We start from the raw sequence: 26905 nt of genomic DNA, 5'->3' as shown, positions 1-26905 counted from the left end.
AGGAGACTGCGTGAATCAGGCCTTCATGGTTGAATTGCTGCAAATAAACCACTAATAAAGGACACCAATAAGAAGAAGAGACTTGCTTGGGCCAAGAAACACGAGCAATGGGCATTAGACCGGTGGAAATGTGTCCTTTCGTCTGATGAGTCCAAATGTTGAGGTTTTTGGTTCCAACCGCCGTGTCTTTGCGAGACACAGAGTAGGTGAACGTATGATCTCCGCATGTATGGTTCCCACTGTGAAGCACGGAGGAGGAGGTGTGATTGAGCTTTGCTGGTGACACTGTCAGTGATTTAGTTAGAATTCAAGGCACACTTAACCAGCATGGCTACCACAGCACTCTGCAGCGATACGTCATCCCATCTGGTTTGCGCTTAGTGGGACTATCATTTGTTTTTCAACAGGACAATGACCCAACACACCTCCAGGCTGTGTAAGGGCTATTTGACCAAGAAGGAGAGTGATGGCGTGCTGCATCAGATGACCTGGCCTCCACAATCCAATTGAGATGGTTTGGGATGAGTTGGACTGCAGAGTGAAGGAAAAGCAGCCAACAAGTGCTCAGCATATGTGGGAACTCCTTCAAGAATGTTGGAAAAGCATTCCAGGTGAAGCTGGTTGAGAGAATGCCAAGATTGTGCAAAGCTATCATCTAGGAAAAGGGTAGCTATTTGAAGAATCTCAAATATATTTTGATTTGTTTATCATTTTCTTTGGTTACTACATGATTCCGTATGTGTTATTTCATAGTTTTGATGTATTCACTATTATTATACAACGTAGAATGAATAGGTGTGCCCAAACCTTTGACTGATACTATACATTGAAGAGTGTTGCTAATTATGTTCTAGATAACCCCTCAGGAACATGTTACACATTTTTGGGGGATTGCCTTGTCATATCAAACCTCTGAACTTTTTGTCCTCCACTGATCTTATCCTGCTTTGCGTTTGTTGAATGATAATATAATTTACTGCTGCAAAACAATTTACAGTTCTGGTTCACACCTGATTTCAACATTTAGACATACTGGATTTTAGGTGGATCCAGGTGGATTTTAGCATTTTGAAAGATTATGGACATGCACTATATACACAAAAGTATGTGGACACCCCTTCAACTTAGTAGATTGGGCTTTTTCAGCCACACCCATTGCTGACAAGTGTATAAAATTGAGCACACAGCCATGCCATCTCCACAGCCAAACATTGGCAGTAGAATGTGGCCTTACTTTAGAGCTCTTTGACTTTCAACGTGGCACCGTCATAGGATGCCACCATGTGTGTAAGATGGCGCCGACAGAGATAGTTGCCTCGCTTCAGGTCCTTAGGAAACTATGCAGCTCTTAGTTTTTTTATATATTATTCCTTACATTGTTCGCCTAGAACATCTCAAGTGTTATTACATACAGCCGGGAAGAACTATTGGATATTAAAGCGATGTCAACTTACCAACAGTAAGACCAGGAATACATCTTTCCCAAAGCGAATCCTTTGTTTGGACCTCCACCCTGGACGTGGGATCTTATCCCAGACGCCGACCCAAAACAACGCAGTCGCCGCAGGAGAGCCCGACGGAGCGGCCTACTGGTCAGACTCAGAAGGCGAGCACACCATACATCGCTTCCGAGCATATTACTCGCCAATGTTCAATCTCTAGATAACAAGGCGGATGAAATTAGGGCACGAGTTGCCTTCCAGAGAGACAGAGATTGTAACATTCTCTGTTTCACGGAAACATGGCTCACACGGGATATGTTGTCAGAGTTGGTACAGCCACCCGGTTTCTTCACGCATCGCACTGACAGAAACAAACATCTCTCTGGTAAGAAGAATGGTGGGGGTGTATGACTTGTGATTACACCATGATTCGTTACTCATAACAACATACAGGAACTCAAGTCCTTTTGTTCACCTGACCTAGAATTCCTTACAATCAAATGCGGACCACATTATCTTCCAAGAGAATTATCTTTGATTATAGTCACAGCTGTGTATATCCACCCCAAGCAGATACCTTGTCGGCCCTGAACGAACTTCACTGGACTCTTTGTAAACTGGAAACCATACATCCTGAGGCTGCATGTATTGTAGCTGGGGATTTTCACAAAGCTAACCTGAGAACAAGACTTCCTAAATCCTATCAGCATATTGAATGCATGACACGAGCTAGTTGCATTCTAGATCATTGCTACTCTAACTTCCGCAATGTATACAAAGCCCTCTCCCTCCCTGCGATCAGCAAATCTGATCATGACTCCATTTTGTTGCTCCCGGCCTATAGACAGAAACTAAAACAGGAAACGCCCGTGCTCAGGTCTATCCAACGGTGGTCTGATCAATCGGATTCCACGCTTCAAGATTCCTTCGATCATGTGGACTGGGATATGTTCCGGATAGCCCAGACAACAACATTGATGTACATACTCTGACTCGGTGAGCGAGTTTATTAGCAAGTGCATCGGAGATGTCGCGCCCGCTGTGACTATTAAAACCTTTCCTAACCAGAATCCGTGGATTGATGGCAGCATTTGCGCAAAACTGAAAGAGAGAACAACCGCTTTTAATCATGGCAAGGCGACTGGAATCATGACCAAATACAAACAGTGCAGCTGTTCCCTCCACAAGGCAAACAAACAAGCAAAGCAAAGCGTCAGTATAGAGACAAAGTAAAGTCGCAATTCAATGGCTCAAACATGAGACGGATGTGGCAGGGTCTACATTCAGTCACGTATTACAAAAACAAAACCAGCCCCGTCGCGGACACCAGCCCCGTCGCCAGCCCCATCGCGGACTTGCTCCCAGACAAATTAAACAACTTCTTTGCTCGCTTTGAGGACAATACATTGCCACTGACACGGCCCGCTACCAAAGCCTGTGGGCTCTCCTTCTCCGTGGCCAACGTGAGTAAAAGATTTAAAATTGTTAACCCTTGCAAGGCTGCCGGCCTTGACGGCATCCCTAGCTGCTTCCTCAGAGCATGCGCAGACCAGCTAGCTGGTGTGTTTACGGACAAATTCAATCAATCCCTATCCCAGTCTGCTGTCCCCATATGCTTCAAGATGGTCACCAATGTTCCTGTTCCCAAGAAAGCCAAGGTAACTGAACTAAATGGCTATTGCCCCCTGGCACTCACTTTTGTCATCATGAAGTGCTTTGAGAGACTAGTCAAGGATCATGTCACCTCTACCCTACCTGACCCTAGACCCACTCCAATTTGCTTACCGCCTCAATAGGTTCACTGATGATGCAATCGCCATCACACTGCCCTATCCCATCTGGACAAGAGGAATTCCTATGTAAGAATGCTGTTCATTCACTACAATTCATTATTTAACACCATAGTACCCTCCAAACTCGTCATTAAACTCGAGACCCTGGGTCTTGACCCCGCCCTGTGCAACTGTGTCCTGGACCTGACAGCCGCCCCCAGGTGGTGAAGGTAGGAAACATCTCCAACTCGCTGATCCGCAACACTGGGGCCCCACAAGGGTCCTTTCTCAGCCCTCTCCTGTACTCCCTGGTCAACATGACTGCGTGGCCATGCACTATTCCAAATCAATCATCAAATTTGCAGAAGACATTAAAGTTGTTTTACCAACAACTGCGAGACGGCCTACAGGGAGGTGCGGGCCCTCGAGTGTGGTGTCAGGTAAATAACCTCACTCAACGTCAACAAAACAGGTGATCATGGACTTCAGGAAACAGCCGAGGAAGCACCATCCTTCACATCGACGGGACAGTAGTGGAGAAGGTGGAAAGTTAAGTTCCTCGGCGTACACATCACGGACAAACTGAAATGGTCCACACAGACAGTGTGGTGAAGGTGCAACTGCCCTCCAGGACACCTAACAACACCCGATGTCACAGGAAGGCCAAAAAGATCATCAAGGACAACAAACACCCGAGCCACTGCCTTTCACCCCGCTGTCATCCAGAAGGCGAGGTCAGTACAGGTGCATCAAAGCTGGGACTGAGTGACTGAAAAACAGCTTCTATCTCAAGGCCATCAGACTGTCAAACAGCCATCACTAACATAGAGAGGCTGCTGCCAACAGACTCAAATCTCTGGCCACTTCAAGAAATTGACTGAATAAAAGTTATCACTAGTCACTTTAAATAACACCACTTTAGTAAGGTGTACATTTCCTAAATTACTCATATTATAATACTGTATTCTATACCATATACTGCATCTTACCTATGCAGCACAGCAATCGCTCATCCATACATGTACATATTCATCCCTTTACATTTGTGTGTATAAAGGTAGTTGTGAATTTGTTAGATATTACTGCATTGTCGGAACTAGAAGCACAAGCATTTCGCTACACTTGCATTAACATCTGCTAACCATGTGTATGTGACCAATAAAATTAGATTGTATTCTTATCAGGTATTAAGGCGGGTGGGTACAGAGTGGTCAGGCGGGTGGGTACAGGGTCAGGACAGGCAAGGGTCAAAAACCAGGAGGATGAGAAAAGAAAGACTGGGGAAAAAGCAGGAGCTGACACAAATGCTGGTTGGCTTGCCAAACAGAACAAAGGTATAAATACACAGGGGATAATGGGGAAGATTGGTGACACCTGGAGGGGGGTGGAGACAATCACAAAGACAAGTGTAACAGATCAGGTGTGACAGTACCCCCCCTCCAGGGGCAGAAGGTATGCCGACCTCTTCCTGCTCAGGGAAGAGTGGGTGCTGATACCCCAGGGGACACTCGATGGGAGATAGGACCATGGCAGAGCAGGGAAGGGTGTTGTGGGCATAGGTCGACCCACACAAGCTACTGACTCCAGTTGGTGGGGTTGGCGGCGACCGGGCAGAGCAGGGTAGTTTTGAGGTCCTGGTTGGCTCGCTCCGACTGGCCGTTGGACTGGGGGTGGAACCCGGAGGACAGGCTGGCCGACAACCCAATGAGGGTGCTGAACGCTGTGGTGAAGCGTTATGAGGTCCCGGGAACGCCCGGTCAGCAGCTGGGGACCACATGAACGGAACCTTGGGCGAGGTGAGTGCTGAGAGTGGGGAAGCCAATGCGCTGTAACCCCGGATAAAGCGGCGATAGAAGTTGGCGAACCCCAGGAAACGTTGCAGCTGTACCCTGGACGTGGGCTGAGGCTAATCCATCACTGCTCTCACCTTCCCGGGATCCATCTGGACACACCCACAGAGATGATGTAACCCAGAAAGGGGATGGTGGAGCGATGGAACTCGCATTTCTCTGCCTTTATAAACAGCTGATTCTCCAAATGGCGTTGAAGGACCTGCCAGACATGGAGCACGTATTCTTGAGGGGAGTTGCAGAAGATGAGGATGTCATCAATGTAGACGAAGACGAAGACGAACCAGTTCAACATGTCACGGAGGACATCAAAAGAGAGGCTGGGAAAAACCAGGAGCTGACAGGACAAACGCTAGTAAGCTTGACAAACAAGACGAACTGGCAACAGACAAACAGAAAACACAGGTGTAAGTACACCGGGGATAATGGGGAAGATGGGCGACACCTGGATGGGTTAGAGACAAGCACAAGGACAGGTGAAACAGATCAGGGCGTGACAGGATGAATTGGAATGCTGACTGCGAGCCAGGCCTAATCGCCCAATATCAGTGCCCGACCTCACTGATGCTTGTTGCTGAACGGAAGCAAGTCCCTGCAGCAATGTTCCAAGATCCAACACCAACTGAAAAGTGGAGGCTGTTATAGCAGCAAAGGGTTGACCAACTCCATATTAATGCCCATGATTTGGTAATGAGATGTTCGACAAGCAGTAACTGCTATAGTAAACAAGTCCCGCTTGTTGCATGGTTATTCATGAAATATCATTAAGTGTTATCATCTTTGCTCCATAGCTGCCATACGGGTGGTCATGCTCCTGTCCAGGGACTGAAATGTTTAGCGAGACCTGTCACCGTGGTTCAGACAGAGGCTTTTTAATCAACAATCACTTTTAATCATTTAGTGCAGCAGCAGGATGGTGGAGTAAGTCAACTGCAGTGTCACGCCCTGACCTTGGAGATCCTTTTTACGTCTCTATTTTGGTTTGGTCAGGGCGTGAGTTGGGGTGGGCATTCTATGTTTTGTGTTTCTATGATTTTCTATTTCTATGTTTTGGCCGGGTATGGTTCTCAATCAGGGACAGCTGTCTATTGTTGTCTCTGATTGGGAACCATACTTAGGTATCCTTTTTTCACACCTGTTTTTGTGGGAAGTTGACTTTGTTTTAGGGCACATAGCCTTTGAGCTTCACGGTTTGTTTTTGTAATGTTTATTGTTTTGTTTGGCGTCATTTTGAATGAATAAAGAAAATGTACGCCCACCACGCTGCACCTTGGTCCTCTCCTTTAAACGGCCGTGACATGCAGTGGTAATAACCCCAGAGCCTATTATCATGAAGCTTATCATTCTATAGAGAAACTTAGCAAATCCAGACCTGGGAAGTCAATGGCTAATGCAGGGTCTTATTTTCACATAGCTGTGTTAATCAGATGTAATCCTACAGATAAAACCATGCGCACTATTATTAGTGTTTGGTAGAGGGTCCTAATTCCTTCTCTCACACACATCAATTAGAGAGCCAGGTCTGGGCTAGGATGAATAGTCTGCATTTCAGGATGTCAAGTACTGACATTTTTGGAAAGAGGAAGATTTAATAACACCCCTCTAAGGGTAATGCACTTTAGAACATAAGAAGCATCCCACTAAAGTGTACAGCAAGCCTACTTAAATAATTATGGGGCAATTTCAAATGTACAGTATTGTGATCGAAAGTTGAAAAGTAATGCACTTCATAAGTTAAGGAACACCCCTCTAAAAGTAATGGACTTCATAAGTTAAGGAACACCCCTCTAAAAGTAATGAACTTCGCAGCAAACACTCTAGAATCAGGTGTAAGGAACACAATTTAGTAAGGAACACCACTAACAGTGTTTCCCAACCCTGGTCCTCGAGTACCTCCAACAGTACACATTTTCGTTGAAGCCCTGGACCAACTCACCTCATTCAACTCATTGAGGGCTTGACAATCAGTTGACAAGTTGAATCAGGTGTCCTTGCCCAGTACTACAATTAACATATGTGCTGTTGGGGGTACTCGAGGACCAGGCTTGGGAAACACTGCCCGAGTAGACTAATGCACTTTTTAACATAAGGAACACCCCACTAAATGTGATCCAGAGTCTATATACTACATTCAATATATTCTCATGTTTTACGGTGGAATTGTAAAGATACCCCTCATATAAACCTCCCAGTTTCTGCTTGTATATTTTGTGTGAGTACTGCTTCTTTGTCAATTTGGGTTGTGTGTATACAACTCCCCTTTGCCAGATACTATTAGATACTGCCTGTTGTTAGAGATAAAAAACAATACAGCCTTGGTTACCGCAGCCAGGTGACATTTAGTAGTCAACTTCTTTATTCTTATTAATTAATAATCACTCGGTGGGCTCCCGAGTATCCTGAGACGTCACTACAGACCTTGGTTCGATTCCAGGCTGTATCACAACTGGCCGTGAATGGGAGTCCCATAGGGCGGCGCGCAACTGGTCCAGAGTCGTCTGTGTTAAGGTTTGGCCGGGGTAGGCCATCATTATAAATAAGAATTTGTTCTTAACTGACTTGCCTAGTTAAATAAAGATAAAATTAAAAAAGTATTAACCGCTTTGGCAAGGAAAAATACTACATAGCCAACTGCGTCTTGAACTGGGAAGGGATGATGTCATGGTCTCTGAGTGTAGATCCACCTTTGATTGGACAGACTATGATTATAATGATTAGTTTGGAGAGTTTTACACTCACATGTACTCTTTTAATCTCCACCCAGGCACAACCAGAAGAGGACTGGCCACCACTCAGAGCCTGGTTCCTCTCTCGATTTCATCCTAGGTTCATGAGTTTCTCCTAGCCACCGTGCTTCTACAGTACATTTGCATTGCTTGCTGCTTGGGGTTTTAGGATGGGTTTCTGTATGAGCACTTTGAAACATCTGCTGATGTAAAAAGGGCTTAACAAATAAACGTGATTTAATGTGGTCAGTGGGAGCCGGTAGCTGACTAAATCAAATCAAATCCAACTCTATTTGTCACATGCGCCGAATACAATGCTTACTTACAAGTCCTTAACCAACAGTGCAGTTCAAGAACAGTTAAGAAAATATTTACCAAATAGACTAAAGTAAAATATAAGAATAAAAAGTAACATAATAAGAATAACAGTAACGAGGCTATATACAGGGGGCACCGGTACCAAGTCAGTGTGCAGGGGTACAGGTTAGTGGTGGATATTGTGATTGTATGATTAGACTGATAAGCAGGGCCAACAAGGCATGGCTCATTGGGATCCACACTGCACGTACAACAGGTGCTGCATGCATGATAACAGCCTGAAACAATGTATCTTCTCAGAGAGCGAGCAAGAGGAGAGCACCCTGTGATGATGTGGTGGTTTAATCTATTATACCACATTGGCAATGGTAAAATATTTATTTTCAAAAAGAGAGCAGAGCAGATAGAAAGAAATGGCCCTGATTGGAAGTGAAGAAAAAGATTACGGGAAGGATTAATTATGCAATCCGATATTACCTGAATGATTTAGTAGAAAGAATTGCCCCAAAGCCATGATATGCAAAACTACCGTTCACTGAAATGTACAGGAGGACATATTTTTTTGTGGACATGTCATATAGCTGATAACCTGGCTGGTAGTTGTGCAACTGTTGTGTAGTGGGTGGAGCAGACAGAGTCACATCCTCCATCCTCCCTATGGAATGCCTCAGAAGTCCTCATTCGATTCTAATGAGGGGAGGGACAACGAAATAAACCTAGGACCAAAGGTTGCTGTTCAATAGCCGTCAGTGCTATGATGTCACTTGGTGGTTTCCTACAAGCAATCAGTGCTGATTACAATACAGTAGTGCTCTGTGTTTGTTTAACCTCCTGCAGTGCTCGGAGATGTTTCCTTTCCCAGGCCCTGAGCATAGAAAACAAAATAACACCTGAGGGAGTTGGACTAAGGCCTCGCCTAAAGCTAATCTCGGAAGTGATCAGAATGATTTCTGCCAACATTTTCTATGAGGCCAGAAGTGAGCAATGCAAGTTGCTTGTGAAGGAGAAAGTTGTCTGACTGCTCTGACTCTCGATATCCTATACATTTATTTTTATTTAACCTTTAATTTAACAGGGAAAACATATATAGGCCTAGGTCTCTTTTCCAATATGCCCTGTATAATACAATATAAATATACACGTTATATATATAAAAAAAAGAAACGTCCCTTTCTCAGGACCCTGTCCTCCAAAGATAATTCGTAAAAATCCAAATAACTTCACAGATCTTCATTGAAAAGGGTTTAAACACTGTTTCCCATGCGTGTTCAATGAACCATAAATAATTAATGAGCATGCACCTGTGGAACGGTCATTAAGACACTAACAGCTTACAGGCGGTAGGCAATTAAAGTCACAGTTATGAAAACTTAGGACACTAAAGAGACCCCCCTTTGACTCCCCCCATTTGTTCATGGACACATTATTCAATTTCTGTTAGTCAAATGTCTGTGGAACTTGTTTATGTCTCTTGTTATGTCAGTTTATGTCTCAGTTGTTGAATCTTGCTATGTTCATACAAGTATTTACATATTAAGGTTAAGTTTGCTGAAAATGAATGCAGTTGACAGTGAGAGGATGTTCCTTTTATTGCTGAGTTTTATATATATACACTGCTCAAAAAAAATAAAGGGAACACTTAAACAACACAATGTAACTCCAAGTCAATCACACTTCTGTGAAATCAAACTGTCCACTTAGGAAGCAACACTGATTGACAATAAATTGCACATGCTGTTGTGCAAATGGAATAGACAAAAGGTGGAAATTATAGGCAATTAGCAAGACACCCCCAATAAAGGAGTGATTCTGCAGGTGGTGACCACAGACCACTTCTCAGTTCCTATGCTTCCTGGCTGATGTTTTGGTCACTTTTGGAATGCTGGCGGTGCTCTCACTCTAGTGGTAACATGAGACGGAGTCAACAACCCACACAAGTGGCTCAGGTAGTGCAGCTCATCCAGGATGGCACATCAATGCGAGCTGTGGCAAGAAGGTTTGCTGTGTCTGTCAGCGTAGTGTCCAGAGCATGGAGGCGCTACCAGGAGACAGGCCAGCACATCAGGAGACGTGGAGGAGGCCGTAGGAGGGCAACAACCCATTAGCAGGACCGCTACCTCCGCCTTTGCGCCCTTAACATCAAGAAAACAGTGGAGCTGATCGTGGACTTCAGGATACAGCAGAGGGAGCACGCCCCTATCCACATCGACAGGACCGCAGTGGAGAAGGTGGAAATCTTCAGGTTCCTCAGCGTACACATCACTGACAATCTGAATTGTTCCACCCACACAGTATGTGTGGTGAAGAAGGCGCTACAGCGCCTCTTCAACCTCAGGAGCCTGAAAAAAATTGGCTTGGCCCCTCTATCTTAAGGCCATCAGACTGTTAAAGCGTCATCACTAGCCGGCTCCCACCCGGCTACTCAACACTGCACCTTAGAGGCTGCTGCCCTATATAGATAGACGTGGAATCACTGACCACTAATGATGTTTACATACTGCTTTACTCATCTCATATGTATATACTGTATCCTATTCTACTGTATTTAGTTCATGCCTATCCGACATTGATCCTCCTAATATTTATATATTTCTTAATTCCATTCTTATACTTTTAGATGTGTGTGTGTTGTTGTGAATTGTTAGAAACGGTTGCACTGTTGGAGCTAGGAACACAAGCATTTTGCTACAACTGCAATAACATCTGTTTAAATATGTGTGGATGTGACCAATACATTGAATTCGATTTTGAAGCCCAGACTTTAGTGTGTATCCCACTGTTTGATGTCTCCTGTAGGGTCAGTATAGGGCAGTTGGTGTGGGCTGGAGTGGAGACACATGACAAGGAGGAGGGGTAAACATTTCAGGGGCATGGCTCTAATCTTCAAACAACCAATAAGAGGCTGGCTGGACTGACCTCACCCGTTAGCACTCTAGTGCCTTGGCCGGCCCAGCTGTTTGATCTGGCCACTGAATGAACTAAACTTTTGTCCACTTCACTTCCACTTCACAGGCTAGCCCTTATGCTGACTCTGAAGTATTAATTCTAGTTTGGGACTGTCTCTCAGACTTTCTGGACCAGACTTCTGCAGAGGTCTCTGCTTCTTCCACAGATCCACTTAGGATATAGTATAGTATGCAGTCTGTCCTGCGCTGAAGTGCCTCAGTGAGAGCTCCCCATCTCAGCCTGCAGAGCTCATCTGGATTTAGAAAGAGCGGCTGGCAAGGTAAGATGCAACCCATACATCCATCTGCATTAGCTCTGAGATGTCGATTTGTAGACGTGGGAAAAGAAAGGGGCATCTCACTTATACGTTTGATGTGACACATACAGTATGTCAGGTTGTTATGTGAGTGACGGGGGAGAAGAAGAAAAAACATGGCAATTTCTTTCATTGTTCATGCCCTGAAAAGCATTGACAGATGGCCATGATCATGATGGCTCACTTTGGGGTCATTATGGTATTGAGGAGGATGTTTGAGGCATGGCTGCAATGGAAATCAATGGGGATCACCTACTACAAAACCATAGGCCAGGACCTGAACTCTCCAACTCATTCCTAACAAGCCTTCTACACCTAAATTCCACTGCTTATATCGTAGGCTTTAGAAGAGCATATTGGTCCAACAACCCAACTTTTGTCCTGACCTGATCCACATTAGTTTCTGTTAGTCACACATCCACTTGGGGGGCCATGTTCGCTTAAAGTCCTGGGGCTTCTGATCACCGGGCTTGTGCGCCTCTACGAAGCGACAAGATGTCTGCTAGGGATTGAACCTTGTATAAGATAAGACATAGACCTTGTTGTGGCACAGCTAATATCCTTAAGCGCCGAGCACATGTGCCGCTGGCACATTTGAAGCAGCATATTCCATCTCAAGTGGCACTGTCGGGCCTCCCACTTTGGCTGCTTATTACAGAACTTTAGCCAATGAGGGGGCCATTCTCCATTCCCCCTGTTCCCCTGACTCATATTTCATCCTCCATGCATGCTGGCTGCACATGGTAAACCTAGAAAGCAGGATCAAATTGAGTTTTCAACTCAAGAGTCTGCAAAGTTTTCAGTCTTCTTGAGTGGAGGAAATTGCAACCCTTGTTTATTTCATTATTTATAACCTTGATGTGTTTATAAATCGTTAATATACATTATTGTCTTTGTCCTGATTTTCTCCTCCATTCATGAGTTGAAACAGAATATCATTACACAATGTTGTCCGTGCGGGACTCGACGAACTCCCTGACCCCATGCACATAATGTACAAAGTGTACACGGCGTGTGTGCCCTGTGCTCTAGCACAAACATGGAAGGATTGAGAAGAGACTGCCTGTTGAAGGTGTAAAGACTATTTTCAGACAGAGACATATATTTTTTGCTGACTTTTGTTCCCAGGGCAGGAAGTGACGGCTGTAAGAGGACACCCCGTGCATTGCATGCTCACACCCATTTATTAACAGTGCAGTCCACTCCTGATAAGTGCACTTTGGATATGTGCAAACCCCTGTGCAATATCACTGCATGGCCCGGTTTAGTTGAAGTCAATAGGAAACACCGTCTTCTTTTTCCTTTCTCTCTCTGCAGCCGCTAACAAAGGAACATTGTAAACCAGCATGGCACGGTGAATGACTTTAAGAGACTCCAATGGCAGCCTTTTCAGTTGAATGCATGCAGTTGTACAACTGACTAGGTATCCCCCTTAAAATCCCATGCTGCAAATTGTAATAAAACAGACAGTTCTTTGATTGATATTATCAACGACCGCTCTCCTTTTTGTTTACCTGGGAATTCCTGTTACACTGTGCAATATTAATGGGTTTTCTGTATAACACATAGTCCATCCTGAAAAATGTTTGTGTTCAAACGAGAAACTCAGAGGCTGTCATACATAAGCCCACTGTAGGTCATTGACTCATTACATCACCTTTGCATCAAAGCTCTGTCTGGACAGTGTTAGGAAGAAAGAATGGGCTTTTGAAAAAAAAACACCCCACTTTCCTCCAGACTTCAGTATTTAATCAATGCAATCATATCACCCCAGCTCAACTCTCAGCTTGTCGTCACAATTTCTCAAAACTCTGGAAAGATACAGTACATGCTGAGGCACCACTGTACAATACACAAACTGCTAATCCTATATTGTTTTCACCACCACAGAGGGCCATCACTTTGTTTAGATCAAGAGTCCTATCCACAGAACATGCAGAAGCTCTAAATCATTACCCTCTTTATGAAAGCATAGCCCTTAGATTTGGAGGAAGCTAAATATAACATATATTCATGGTTTGATCAATTTGCACTGTGGATGGGCTCCCCAGTGTAAACAATACAATAAGCCATGTGACTCTGGAGATGGGCCTGTAATCATCAGCTCAGAAGTGAGGAGCCGTGGGAGTATAATGGACGGCTGGAATTACAGAAGGTGTAAAAAGCAGCTCCAGAAATGGCACCCACACAGTCAATATTGGGCTTTTTAGGATGCATCTTTTTGGCAAATCAAATTCATCCATTTACTTGTGAAATACGGAGGATGAAGTCATGGATTCTGCGTTTCATACACTGCTAAGAAATAATCATGCAAATGGCCTAAAGCGGCAATCAGCAGTTAAACCAATAACAAAGCGAACCCTGTTTTGGTAAGAAGCTGAAGGGTATGGCTGGAGAAATGTAACCTCTATCAAATTCATAGACGGAACTATGGATGCAAGGACTGACCATCCATGATTTCAAAATGATTGTTTTAACCATGTTTTGAGGCTTCTTACCAAAATGTAAACAAACAGGCAGTGGAGCCTGTTCATTTAGATTGACTTTGTTTACAAACGATGGAGTAAAACAAGCTTATATTTTGGGCTCTGAGGAGGTACGACAGTTGAACTAAGCTCATGAAGCGTTTGTACGTTAATAAGCAACTGCTGATTGCCCGTTTAAGTCAACATTTACATGATCAAGCCATTGATGTTAACAGGACATTTTTATGCATGCCTTACCCCTCTCGCTGTTTGATATTCAGTTCTTGTTGCAACATTAACATTAATTAACATTAATTCACTGAAGCAAATTACCATGACACACCTGTGATATCTACCAAACATAGCCGCGGGAAGTAGGGGTGCTGACGGTGCTGCAGGACCCCCTGAAAAATCGGAATCAAAAATATATACTTTTTGGAAGAAAAAAAATTGTTCCCAAAAGTAGTGCACTGGGCCTAAAAAATCATCTCCACTTTGTCAAAAAAAAAGGTAGTTTTATAATTAAGAACAGTATCCTGCGGGATTCAATAGTTGGAATTGTGAGAGTTGTTACAAGACAGTAATTGAGACATCAAGTGGTTTGTAATGCTGTGATGTGAGGATGTGGCTCAGTTGGTAGAGCATTCTGCTTGCAATGCTATGGTTGTGGTGTAACAGTCCTGACCTATTTATGTTAGTTTTTATGTGTTTTTGGTCAGGGCATGTGTTTTGGGTGGGCAGTCTATGTTATTCGTTTCTATGTTGGTTTTGGTTTGCCTGGTATGGCTCTTGATTAGAGGCAGGTGGTTTGCATTTTCCTCTAATCAGGAGTCATATTTAGGTAGGGCATTCACACTGTTTGTTGGTGGGTGGTTGTCTCCTGTGATGTTTATCGTGTTGTCGATGTTTTTTCACTTATGGAGCTGTTTGGCTGTTCGTTCGTTTTGATGTCCGTTCCTGTTCGTAAGTTTACGTTTGTCCATGTAAGTTTATGTTCAGGTTCCGTTGTACGTCGTTTTCTTATTTTGTAGTTTTTGAAAGTGTTTTTGTTTTGTTTAGTATACGTCGTATGTGTAATAAAAATGGCTTATTTCCCTAACTCCGCATTTTGGTCCGAAGATCCTTCTCTCCTCACCTCATCTGAGGATGAGGAGAGCGACAGCTCTAACAGAATCACCCACCAACAAACAGTGACCAAGCGGTATGGGAATGCTCGACGGAGTCAACGGAGAAAGGGACAGGATAAGATGGAGCAATGGACATGGGACGATGTTTTGGACGGAAAGGGTGTCTACACATGGGAGGAGATCCTAGCTGGTAGAGATCGCCTCCCATGGGAACAGCTGGAGGCACTGAGGAGAGCGGAGGCTACCGGAGAGAGGAACCGGAGCTATGAGGGAACGCGTCTGGCACGGAAGCCGAAGAAGCCCGTAAGTAATTCCCAAAAATTTCTTGGGGGGGGGCTAGGAGATAGTGGGCCAAGGGCAGGTAGGAGACCTGCGCCCACTTCCCAGGCTTACCGTGGAGAGCGGGAGTACGGGCAGGCGCCGTGTTACGCAGTAGAGCGCACGGTGTCTCCTGTACGAGTGCATAGCCCGGTGCGGGTTATTCCACCTCCCCGCACTGGGAGGGCTAGATTGGGTATTGAGCCAGGTGTCATGAGGCCGGCTCAACGCGTCTGGTCTCCAGTGCGTCTCCTCGGGCCGGCATACATGGCACCGGCCTTACGCATGGTTTCTCCGGTTCGCCTACATAGGCCGGTGCGGGTTATTCCACCTCCCCGCACTGGTCGGGCAACCGGGAGCATTCAACCAGGTAAGGTTGGGCAAGCTCAATGCTCAAGAGTGCCAGTACGCCTCCACGGTCCGGTATTTCCGGCACCACCTCCCCGCCCCAGCCTAGTACCTACAGTGTCTACACTATGCACTAGGCTACCAGTGCGTATCCTGAGCCCTGTTCCTCCTCCACGCACTCTCCCTGTGGTGCGTGTATTTAGCCCGGTGCCTCCAGTTCCGGCCCCACGCACTAAGCTACCAGTGCGTCTCCAGAGCCCTGTACACACTGTATATTCTCCCCCTACTAATCCTGATGTGCTTGTCCTCAGGCCGGCGTCACCAGTGCCGGTACCACGCATCAGGGATAGAGTAGGCTCTGAGAATACAGTGTGCCCTGTCCCTGCTCCCCGCACTAGTAGGAAGGTGCTTGTCATTAGCACGGTGCCTCCAGTTCCGGCACCACGCACCAGGTCTACAGTGCGCCATATCCGGCCAGAGCCATCCGTCTCCCCAGCGCCATCTGAGCCATCCGTCTCTCCAGCGCCATCTGAGCCATCCGTCGCCCCAGCGCCATCTGAGCCATCCGTCTCCCCAGCGCCATCTGAGCCATCCGTCTCCCCAGCGCCATCTGAGCCATCCGTCTGCCAGGAGCCTGCAAAGCCGCCCGTCTGCCATGAGCCTGCAAAGCCGCCCGTCTGCCATGTGCCTACAGAGCCGTCAGCCAGACAGGAGCCGCTAGAGCCATCAGCCAGACAGGAGCCGCTAGAGCCGTCAGACAGACAGGATCTGCCAGAGCCGCCAACCAGACAGGATCTGCCAGAGCCGCCAACCAGACAGGATCTGCCAGAGCCGCCAACCAGACAGGATCTGCCAGAGCCGCCAACCAGACAGGATCTGCCAGAGCCGCCAACCAGACAGGATCTGCCAGAGCCGCCAGCGAGCCATGAGCAGCCAGAGCCGTCAGTGAGCCATGAGCAGCCAGAGCCGTCAGTGAGCCATGAGCAGCCAGAGCCGTCAGTGAGCCATGAGCAGCCAGAGCCGTCAGAGCGCCATGAGCGTCGAGAGCCGTCAGCCTGCCATGAGCGTCGAGAGCCGTCAGCCTGCCATGAGCGTCGAGAGCCGTCAGCCTGCCATGAGCGTCGAGAGCCGTCAGCCTGCCATGAGCGTCGAGAGCCGTCAGCCTGCCATGAGCGTCGAGAGCCGTCAGTCTGCCATGAGCGTCGAGAGCCGTCAGCCAGCATGGACCTGCCAGAGCCGTCCAAACAGGACCTGCCAGAGTCCTTCAGCCGGGATCTGCCCCTTGTCCCGGTGTTGCCCCTTGTCCCGGTGCTGCCCCTTGTCCCGGTGCTGCCCCTTGTCCCGGTGCTGCCCCTTGTCCCGGTGCTGCCCCTTGTCCCGGTGCTGCCCCTTGTCCCGGTGCTGCCCCTTGTCCCGGTGCTGCCCCTTATTCCAGTGATGGTCCTTATCCTGGTGCTGCCCCTTGTTCTGGTGCTGCCCCTTGTCCCGGTGCTACCCCTTGTCCCGGTGCTGCCCTTTGTCCCGTTGCTAGCTGTTTATTTAGGGGAAGCTAATGTTTGGGTGGTCAGTGGAAGGGGTAGAAAGAAGAGGGGAGTGACTATGGTGGTGCGGGGACAGCGTCCTGAACCGGAGCCACCACCGTGGTCAACTGCCCACCCGGACCCTCCCCTGGACTTTGTGCTGGTGCGCCCGGCGTTCGCACCTTGGGGGGGGGGTACTGTAACAGTCCTGACCTATTTATGTTAGTTTTTATGTGTTTTTGGTCAGGGCATGTGTTTTGGGTGGGCAGTCTATGTTATTCGTTTCTATGTTGGTTTTGGTTTGCCTGGTATGGCTCTTGATTAGAGGCAGGTGGTTTGCATTTTCCTCTAATCAGGAGTCATATTTAGGTAGGGCATTCACACTGTTTGTTGGTGGGTGGTTGTCTCCTGTGATGTTTATCGTGTTGTCGATGTTTTTTCACTTATGGAGCTGTTTGGCTGTTCGTTCGTTTTGATGTCCGTTCCTGTTCGTAAGTTTACGTTTGTCCATGTAAGTTTATGTTCAGGTTCCGTTGTACGTCGTTTTCTTATTTTGTAGTTTTTGAAAGTGTTTTTGTTTTGTTTAGTATACGTCGTATGTGTAATAAAAATGGCTTATTTCCCTAACTCCGCATTTTGGTCCGAAGATCCTTCTCTCCTCACCTCATCTGAGGATGAGGAGAGCGACAGCTCTAACATGTGGGTTCAATTCCCATGGGGGACCAGTACAAAAAAGTATGAACATGTAAGCACTCACTATGGTAAGCTGCTCTGAATAAAAGCATCTATGGAAAATAAATGAATAGACCATTTCAGTTAGACCAAGCAAGAATTGTTTATATTCCACAACTATTATCAGATTAACTGTTTTGTACAGATAATTATCAGACTCACGTTACACATGCTAGTAAACACTCAAATACATGTAGTTTTTTTTTTATCACAAAAGTAGTGGACTGGGCATTTACTAGTCCTGAATTAGTGGACCTATATAGATGTCATTAACACGGGCCAAAAGAAATTGACATGTTTTTTACTTTTCTATTATTTCTCTACTTTCTTTCTCTCTGCATTGTTGAGAAGGGCCCGTAAGTAAGCATTTCACCTTTAGTCTACACCTGTTCTTTCCGAAGCATGTGACAAATGAAATTATATTTTAATTGATCTGACCTTAACAGTAAAGAAAAAGCCTTCCTTGAACATACATATTTACTTTTGTGATTAATGTTCATGTTCACTTCGTGAAACATTGTTAAACATAGTTTGATTCATTAAAAAAAAACATACAGTTCTAGCTTTGTTTAAATGATGATATGTTTCTGAAAACTTTATTCGTCTTTCTCCAACAGGTGCCCATTGCTGTGTAGGGTCCTGTGCAGAGGAGCTTGGTGAGCAGCAGCCATGCCGCCTACAACCGGAGGACCCCAGGGGTACACCCCTCCAGAGGGGGGCTGGGGCTGGGCGGTGGTGGTGGGAGCCTTCATCTCCATCGGTTTCTCCTTTGCCTTTCCCAAGTCCATCACCGTCTTCTTCAAGGAGATCGAGGTGATATTCAACTGCTCCAGCAGCCAGGTGTCCTGGATCTCCTCCATCATGCTGGCGGTCATGTACGCTGGAGGTGAGCTGGAAGATGGAATAGTACACCACTCCCAGAAATGTACATGTTAAAAACGTTTTCCGATATACAGTAATAACACAATAACATATTGTTTCACACAAATTAAATTCTAACATGTTCCAAGTGTACTCCAACCATCTTTGCTTTCGCAAACGCCTGAAAAGCAAGAATGGCGTGTATTTTCTGTTCCTAAATACATTACAAATTTTACATGCCATGGAACATATTAGAATTGCAAACGGAATGTGTTAATTTCCCAGTAGGGAGAGCTAGTCTGATGAGACAGTGTGTAGCAGAAGTGAGCTGTAAGATGCACAGCCAGAGTGACTAGCATTGTGTAACAGACCTGGGTTCAAAGGGTATTTGCTTTCTTTCCAATGCATTGAGCTTTTGATTGAGCCTTGGCAGGGAACGGACCAAGCCACCATTGAATTGGTTCCATTGCACCAGGCAAACTCAATCAAGCACAGCTAAAATATTTTATAGGAAAAAAACGCTACTTCAACCCAGACCTGTTGTTGGCAGCGTGTAACCGCTGCCTAAGAGCACATTAGCTACATTGATATTGTCACCAGTAATAACAGCTGCTGAACACCTCAATAGTGTCCTACTAAAGCTTGGTAATCCCATGAAGGGAATGGTGAAGATCCCTTTTAAAGTGCTACTGACACTTTTTAGCTACTGTAGATCATTAAGCACGTGTCCCAAATCGTGTCGCACCATATCCTCCTACAGCTCTCAAGATGACGTTTGAGACTTTTGAAACTTCAACTTGGCTTTTTTTTAGATGTTTCATTTGATGCAAAAAAAAATGTGAATGATAGATACGAGAACAGCTTAGAAAATATCTACCGTCACCCTTCATGCTCAGACTGCTCCTTTTGACATGAATGGATCTGGAAGCCTATGTTAGGCCTCCGTATTCTCGGTATACCTTTCAGTGCGAATGCGATTGAAGAATACACTCTACCTTTTGCTCAGTGGACCGTTCATGCACCTTCTTTTCTTCAGTCACACAGAGCTCCCATAGTTTCCCACCCATTGACTATGTGGAGTGAGGTCACTGGGCACCACATCAAGATGAAGTGTATTGTCCAAAACGAGACGGCGAGGCCTGAATCAAACCACTGTCTTTGAAATTAAACGAAATGGGAATGCTTTTACTCTTCAGAAGCATCGTCTTCAACAGTGCAACGGTATCTGTCTCCTGAGTCTCTGTGGATGTGGTTCCTCTCTTTCCAGTGTGCTTGTTACTGCTCTGATCACGTCAATGTTGTCCCAGGTGACATCTGAGGCTGAGGAGATGAAATGGCCAACATGAAAGTCAGGCAGGACCAATGTGAGTGTGTCGGTTGGTCTGGCTTCCTGTACCAGCGGGGACTAGGGTGAATCAAATGCTGGGTGATGTTAAACAGGTCTGCCCAGTGAACCGGTGATACACCTCTTTTCATCTGCATGACATTCAACACACACACACAGAACAGTAATCAGAGGGACTTTCCTTCTCATGCTCCTTGTCCCTCAAGACGAGGTCTGGCGTCAGACAACAAAGCGTTGTCGGCATTGTCTGTTTTCTCTCCAGGAGGGGAGATGAACGTAATAAACTGGCGCGGTGTTGTCTCATAAAAGTAACTAAACATTGTTATTAACTGCACAAATTGCCAGCGTTTTCAGCCGGCTTAGTAGTAGTGCCTGTTTTCAATAATGTGTAAGAAAAAAAACTCTATGAGTAATTACCAAAACACTGAACTCATGAGAGGATTAGTGCCGGTATGTTTCACGTGTAGTAGCACAAACTATATACGCAGTATAGTAAGTCAAGCTTCAGCAATAGCAGCACTTTATGAATTCTTGAATGATTTCGGAACCATATTCCTAATTTAGTATATACGCGACCGGCATCATGTGTGTAAGTTTAGTCCACTCAGACGGATAAGCAGTCATTAACCTACTGAAGTACAAAGCTGCCGTGGCTGCCCCCCACCAGATCAGAGAATCACTGCTATTTATTGTTCAGCAGTACATTCCTTCAAAAGATAACACCTAGCTCAGGCACACATTCAGGAGCTGCATGGGTGAAAGCCAGGTCACCGGGTCATGCAGTAAGATTGTCTCAGATGGTTCCCAGTAGATTCCAGTTCTCCTTCTCTGAGCTCTGACTAGGTTGCCTGTTAGCTAGGTTCTGGACACATCACTGCCTGTACATGATGGACACATCACTGCCTGTGCATAATGGACACATCACTGCCTGTGCATAATGGACACATCACTGCCTGTGCATAATGGACACATCACTGCCTGTGCATGATGAGGAACACATTACTGTGTGGGCTTACCTCTAACCCCTCTACAGGACCAGAATACACAGGCCCTGTCAGACTCAGACCCTAATGACGTCTCTGACCCAATCCTGGCAAGCCTTAAAATGGGGGTGATGGCCAACGGTACACAGCACACAATATGTGTTCTTCTAGATTGTAGTTCAATGAGCCATTGGAATCAATTGTCTTTAGAATTACCTTTTTTTACTGTTGTCTTGAAGTACTTTAACAGTAACCTGCCTAGACTCCCAAAGACCAAGCAGCAGCACAGTGGCAATCCATACATGTAACATTGTTGATAGGTAGGCGTTCTCGCGCAACAGAAAATGGCTTGTGTTGCTTGCCCTATTTAACTGTAAGTTGCCATAACAATTTATTGAATAGTATTTGTGTGTCATCCATGAATGCTATGAAAAAAATAATGTTATGGAAAATCAAAACAGTCACTGAATAATGGGACGTAGTCCTCTTGTCCCCTTACCTATCCTTCTCATAATGTCTTACATTGTCAGGTTTGGTCATAAGCTACCTCCTCAGACTTTCCCCCCCCTCACCAGCTCATCTTTGTAAAGGTAGGGGACAGGCTCTTTGTTGGAGTTTAGCCTCGCCTGCATTAGAATCTAAGAAGCCTTTGTCGTGTTCCGAGCTGGCAAATGAGTCTGGACAACCTCTAAATAAAAACTGTCACATTCTATTTAGGTTCCTTCAGTGGTGCCGAGATTTGGCAGGGAGGCTGAAGCATCTTCCACGTCGATCTTCGCTCCCATTTAGGCCCTGTTGTTGTAAGCCAGACAGAGGGTGGGCATGCAGACAGAGAGTAGGCATATGTTCACATAGTGTAGTGAGCTAGCTGTGGTTAGGCTCAGTTTATAATCCGTAGTTACCTTGAATTTGGTGTTGCTAAAACCTCAGATTCAGCCACACCTTAAAGGAATGAGTATGTTGCAGTCCAAGAAAATAACAAAATGATGATATCCTGAACAGCCTCCGATGTTTCCAGTAGGGAAGATAATAGGGCATGTACTGTAGGAGTAGACTGTGGGGTGAACCTGAGGCCATCATTGATTAGAAAAATGTGGAGTATGTTTATCAAGTCACATCACTTGACAATAAACTGTATATTCAGACATCGGTGGTACAATGGGTGGGACAAAGGTAATTTCCCTTTCAGTGTATTGTTCCCATCTTTCAAAATGAAGGGATAGTATTTACCATCATATGGGACTTATGGTAGGATACCCATAGGGAATGAGTCTGCCTAAAGGAGTCATCATGCTTTAGTGCGGCTGGTGGCTAGCTGATGTCGGCTAGGCAAACCGAAAAGTGTGCTCGCATATCCCCTTAAAAGACCTTTGATTGAAAAAAAGGAAGAAATCGGCAATAGTACTGTTTGTCCATTTTGAGACGCGATAGACAGTCCTCAAAATAGTCACAATTAATCGAAGATAACTCAAGAAATCTGTCATACATTTTTACGTTTTTTTGGCCAAGGAGATCTTAGTTGTGCATTTTTACATCTAATTAAGATGTAGGTAGAGCATAGCTCTTGCAACCTCATGGTTGTTGGTTTGATTCCCACTTGGGAACAGTACTAAAAAATACGATAAATGTATGCACTCATTAGTACTACTGTAAGTCGCTCTGGATAAGAGCGTCTGCTAAATGACTAACACGATGTTTGATGCAGTATTTTTTATGAAAACCAGTTGTCTCTCGTTGAATGACAACAAAGACTTTATTGAAGAACCCCTAATGTTGACCAGTCACCGATGAAGGGGTGTAGACTTTGGCTCCCGAACTTCGACTGGCCTTTAGAAAAACAATTGTGTTCCCCAACAGCCAACAAAACCCTTACCAAAGTCCAAAACGAACGAAAACATCACCAAATGTCATCATAATATATGCACAAACTGTTTTGGCTGGGAAGGATGCGGATGCATTAAGTGTAGCCTACTCTACTGTTCTTATGTTGTGCTAAGTATGCTGCTTGGAGACAGTGGACATAAAATGCAATGTACTTTATAGTTTCAGTCCTAATTGTATCCTGTGTCCAAGTACTTTCTTTTTCTAAACAAAACCTCTCTCTTACACACACACACACATCGTCCTGCACACACGCTATCACCCACAGAGCAGAATGAAGCAGGATTTTACAGTAGCCTTGTCTTGAAGTGATCTTTAGAGACTTCTTCTTTTGTCATTGCACATATGTTAGGAATACACAAACCGTAGCGACACCTCATCATTTCATTGTGATTGTCTTGTTTTGTGTGAGATTGCATTGCGAACAGTTGCTAGACCAGAGAAATTGCTGCAGTGCTGCAGTGAGAGAAATCATTGCACAAGTTGTGTTGATTCTCTGGCTGCACCGGTGTTTCTCAGAACTGTGGCTTTGGGGAACTCTAGTGGCCAAATATAACATCTCTCTCTCAAGTTCTCTGGCTTTTCTTATTATACACTATTTCCCTTTTTCACGTTTTGAATAAAGAAAGGAATCTTCCCTATGAACATATTTAAAACCATGTTAATAAAGAGAAAGGGATTCAAAATGTGATTCTGCCATCCTATAGAGGTTGTCAAAATGTGATTTCAATAGTCATAATGGTATAGTCAGTTTTGCTTGGGCATAGTTGCCTAATGTGACTTTTCCCAACACGTGAACCATCTTGACTGTTTGGTATTTCATTTGTAATTTGTGACGTGTGTGTTTGTCTCAGGTCCTATCAGCAGTATCCTGGTTAATAAGTATGGGAGTCGTCCAGTCATGATGTGTGGAGGATTCCTGTCTGGGTGTGGACTGATTTCTGCCTCCTTCTGCAACTCAGTGGAAGGACTGTACTTCTGTGTGGGAGTGGTCGGAGGTCAGTGATCTTAAGTAACTAAGAAAAATACTTTAAAGTACTACTTAGCTAGATTTGTGGGGTATCTGTACTTTACTATTTATATTTTTGACAACTACATTCCCAAAGACAATATGTACTTTTTACTCCCATACATTTTCCCTCACACCCAAAAATACTTGCTCAGGCAGGACAACAATATGGTCCAATTCACACAATTATCAATATAACGCGTTGTCATCCCTACTGCTTCTGATCTGGCGGACTCACTAAACATAAATACATTTTTATGTCTGAGTGTTGGAGTGTGCCACTGGCTGTCCGTAAATAAAAGAAAGAAAAAAGAAAGAAAAAATTGTGCGGTCTAGTTTGCGTAATATAAGGAACTTGATGTATAAGCATTTCATTTTACGTTTTACTTTTATGACAATTGAGTACTTTTTCCACCACCGTACTTAAGTACATTTAAAACCAGATATTTGAGTCTTTTACTCAAGTTGTGTTTTGCTGGGAGTAATTTTCTAACCTCTACAGGATCGGTCCCCCCCCCCCCCCCCCATCCCCACGGGACGGTTGAGCTAATGTGATTAGCATGAGATTGAAACAAAACCAAAAAATCCCAGGACATAAACATATTTGATATTGGCAGAAAGCTTTCTAGATACATCTAACTGCACTGTCCAATTTACAGTAGCTATTACAGTGAAAGAATACTATGCTATTGCTTGAGGAGAGTGCAAAATTATGAACTTGAAAATGCATGAATAAACCAATTAGGCACATTTGGGTGGTCTTGATACAACATTTTGAACAGATATTCAAAGGTTCATTGGATCAATCTAAAACGTTGCACATACACTGCTGCCATCTAGTGCTCAAAGTCTAAATTGCGCCTGGCCTGGAATAATACATTATGGCCTTTCTCTTTCATTTCAAAAACTCATGTTTTTTTCTTTGTATTATCTTTTACCAGATCTAATGTGTTATATTCTCCTACATTAATTTCACATTTCCACAAACTTCAATGTGTTTTCTTTCAAATGGTATCAAGAATATGCATGTCCTGAGCTACAGGCAGTTAGATTTGGGCATGTCATTTTAGGTGAAAATTGAAAAAAGGGTCAGATCCGAGGTTAAGTTATCTTTACTTTTACTTAAGTATGAGTACTGTTTCAACATTTGTCAGAGGTAGGCCTCTTTCATTTATGATCACAATTTGTTTTTTATGTTAAGGACCTTTATTGCCCTCTAGGGAACTCTTTAGGAACTCTATCACCACTCTAGTATCCTGTGTCTAGACTAAAACCAATGGGAATTCACGAAACATAAATATTTTTTGAACTGTTATGAATTTATTTCAACAGGCTTGGGACTGGCATTCAATCTGAACCCAGCCCTTACTATGATTGGGAAGTACTTCTACCATAAGCGGCCCATCGCCAATGGAATCGCCATGGCAGGTAGCCCGGTGTTCCTGTCCACCCTGGCCCCTCTCAACAGTTGGCTCTTTGACCAGTTTGGCTGGAGGGGCAGCTTCCTGATCCTGGGAGGCCTGCTGTTCAACTGCTGCGTGGCTGGCTCTCTCATGAGACCCATCGAACCAAAACCACAGTCTTCCTTGAAAAGTGAAGATGTTGCCAAAGAAAGTATGACGTGTGGGCAGAAGTGCAACAGTTTTATTGACCTCTCGCTGTTCAAACACCGGGGCTTCGTGCTCTACCTTATGGGTAACGTCATCATGTTCTTTGGCCTCTTCTCCCCACTGGTGTTCCTTAGTAACTTCGCCAAGAGCAGGGACATCCCCAAAGAGAAAGCAGCCTTCCTGCTGTCTGTCCTGGCCTTTGTGGACATGGTGGCACGACCCTCCATGGGCATTGTGGCCAATACCAAGTGGATACGACCCAGGGTGCAGTACTTCTTTGCCTGCTCTGTGCTGTTGAACGGCGTGTGCCACATCCTGGCCCCCATCTCCGTGGACTACACAGGCTTCGTTATCTACGCCATCTTCTTTGGCTTTGCCTTCGGCTGGCTGAGTGCGGTACTGTTTGAGACACTCATGGACCTGGTGGGAACCCAGCGCTTCTCCAGTGCAGTGGGACTGGTCACCATCGTGGAGTGCGGGCCTGTCTTGTTAGGACCCCCTTTGCTAGGTGAGTATGTGCACACGTATTTGTGGTTTCGTTACGCACCTTGTTTCTATATAAAGTAAAGACTATTAACATATGGTACAATTTAGAATGAATCTTTTTTTTTCCACAGGTAAATTCAAAGACATTTACAATGACTACCAATACACCTACCAGAGCTGTGGGGTGATCCTTATTATTGCCAGTGTGTTCCTGTTTGTGGGGATGGGTATCAACTACCGGTTGTTGCACAAAGAGAAAAAGGAGGAGGAAAGGAAGGCTAATCTGGAGGAAAAAGAAGAAGAGTCCAACAAGGACAATGCTGCCAAAGAAGCCAGCAACAACAGGTTGAGAGCATTTGATGAGGCAAAAACTGCAGAAGACACAGTCTAACTCTCATTACCATGTGAATGTGTGAATTTGATGTCATCGCAATACAGTCAATTAGATAATGTAGACTTCAAATTCATTCAGTTCAAGTCCTTGCCATATAGCAGATTTCATGTAAAGATAATTCTCAGCCCCATTTCCGCTTCTGTCCTTGAATAATGTATTTTTCGTATAATATGACTGGAGCAAGATACACTTATGTATGATATAGGCATGCAATCTCTACTGAAATGTACTGCCGCCAGATGGTCCATTTTCTGCATAAGTGTTGTGATATATTTTTGAATATTATTACATACAGGTCATTTGTTTATACTGTGTTTGGAATTTCATAAATGCACTTTATATAGCTGCAATTTATTATTCTGTGAAAAAATGGAATGGCTATAGAACTTTTAGAAGCTTTAATAAATCACTATAATATTTTGTTCACACTGTCATGTCAGGTTTCTTTCTCTCTGA

General features: G+C 44.8%; 1 protein-coding gene across 1 annotated transcript; it reads left to right on the top strand.

The window, feature by feature from the left end:
- Nucleotides 1–11060: 11060 nt before the first annotated feature.
- LOC129814910 (monocarboxylate transporter 1-like) lies at nucleotides 11061–26873 on the top strand. Its single transcript, XM_055868062.1, has 5 exons — nucleotides 11061–11334; nucleotides 18498–18766; nucleotides 23805–23948; nucleotides 25292–26077; nucleotides 26187–26873. The coding sequence occupies exons 2-5, from the start codon at nucleotides 18550–18552 to the stop codon at nucleotides 26444–26446; spliced, it is 1407 nt and encodes a 468-aa protein (XP_055724037.1). The 5' UTR covers nucleotides 11061–11334; nucleotides 18498–18549; the 3' UTR covers nucleotides 26447–26873.
- Nucleotides 26874–26905: the final 32 nt, after the last annotated feature.

The sequence above is a fragment of the Salvelinus fontinalis genome, chromosome 18 (assembly GCF_029448725.1).
Source record: "Salvelinus fontinalis isolate EN_2023a chromosome 18, ASM2944872v1, whole genome shotgun sequence".
Classification (NCBI taxonomy): domain Eukaryota; kingdom Metazoa; phylum Chordata; class Actinopteri; order Salmoniformes; family Salmonidae; genus Salvelinus; species Salvelinus fontinalis.
The sequence above is the reverse complement of the archived record's forward strand: the minus strand, read 5'-3'. Positions and strand labels throughout refer to the sequence as shown.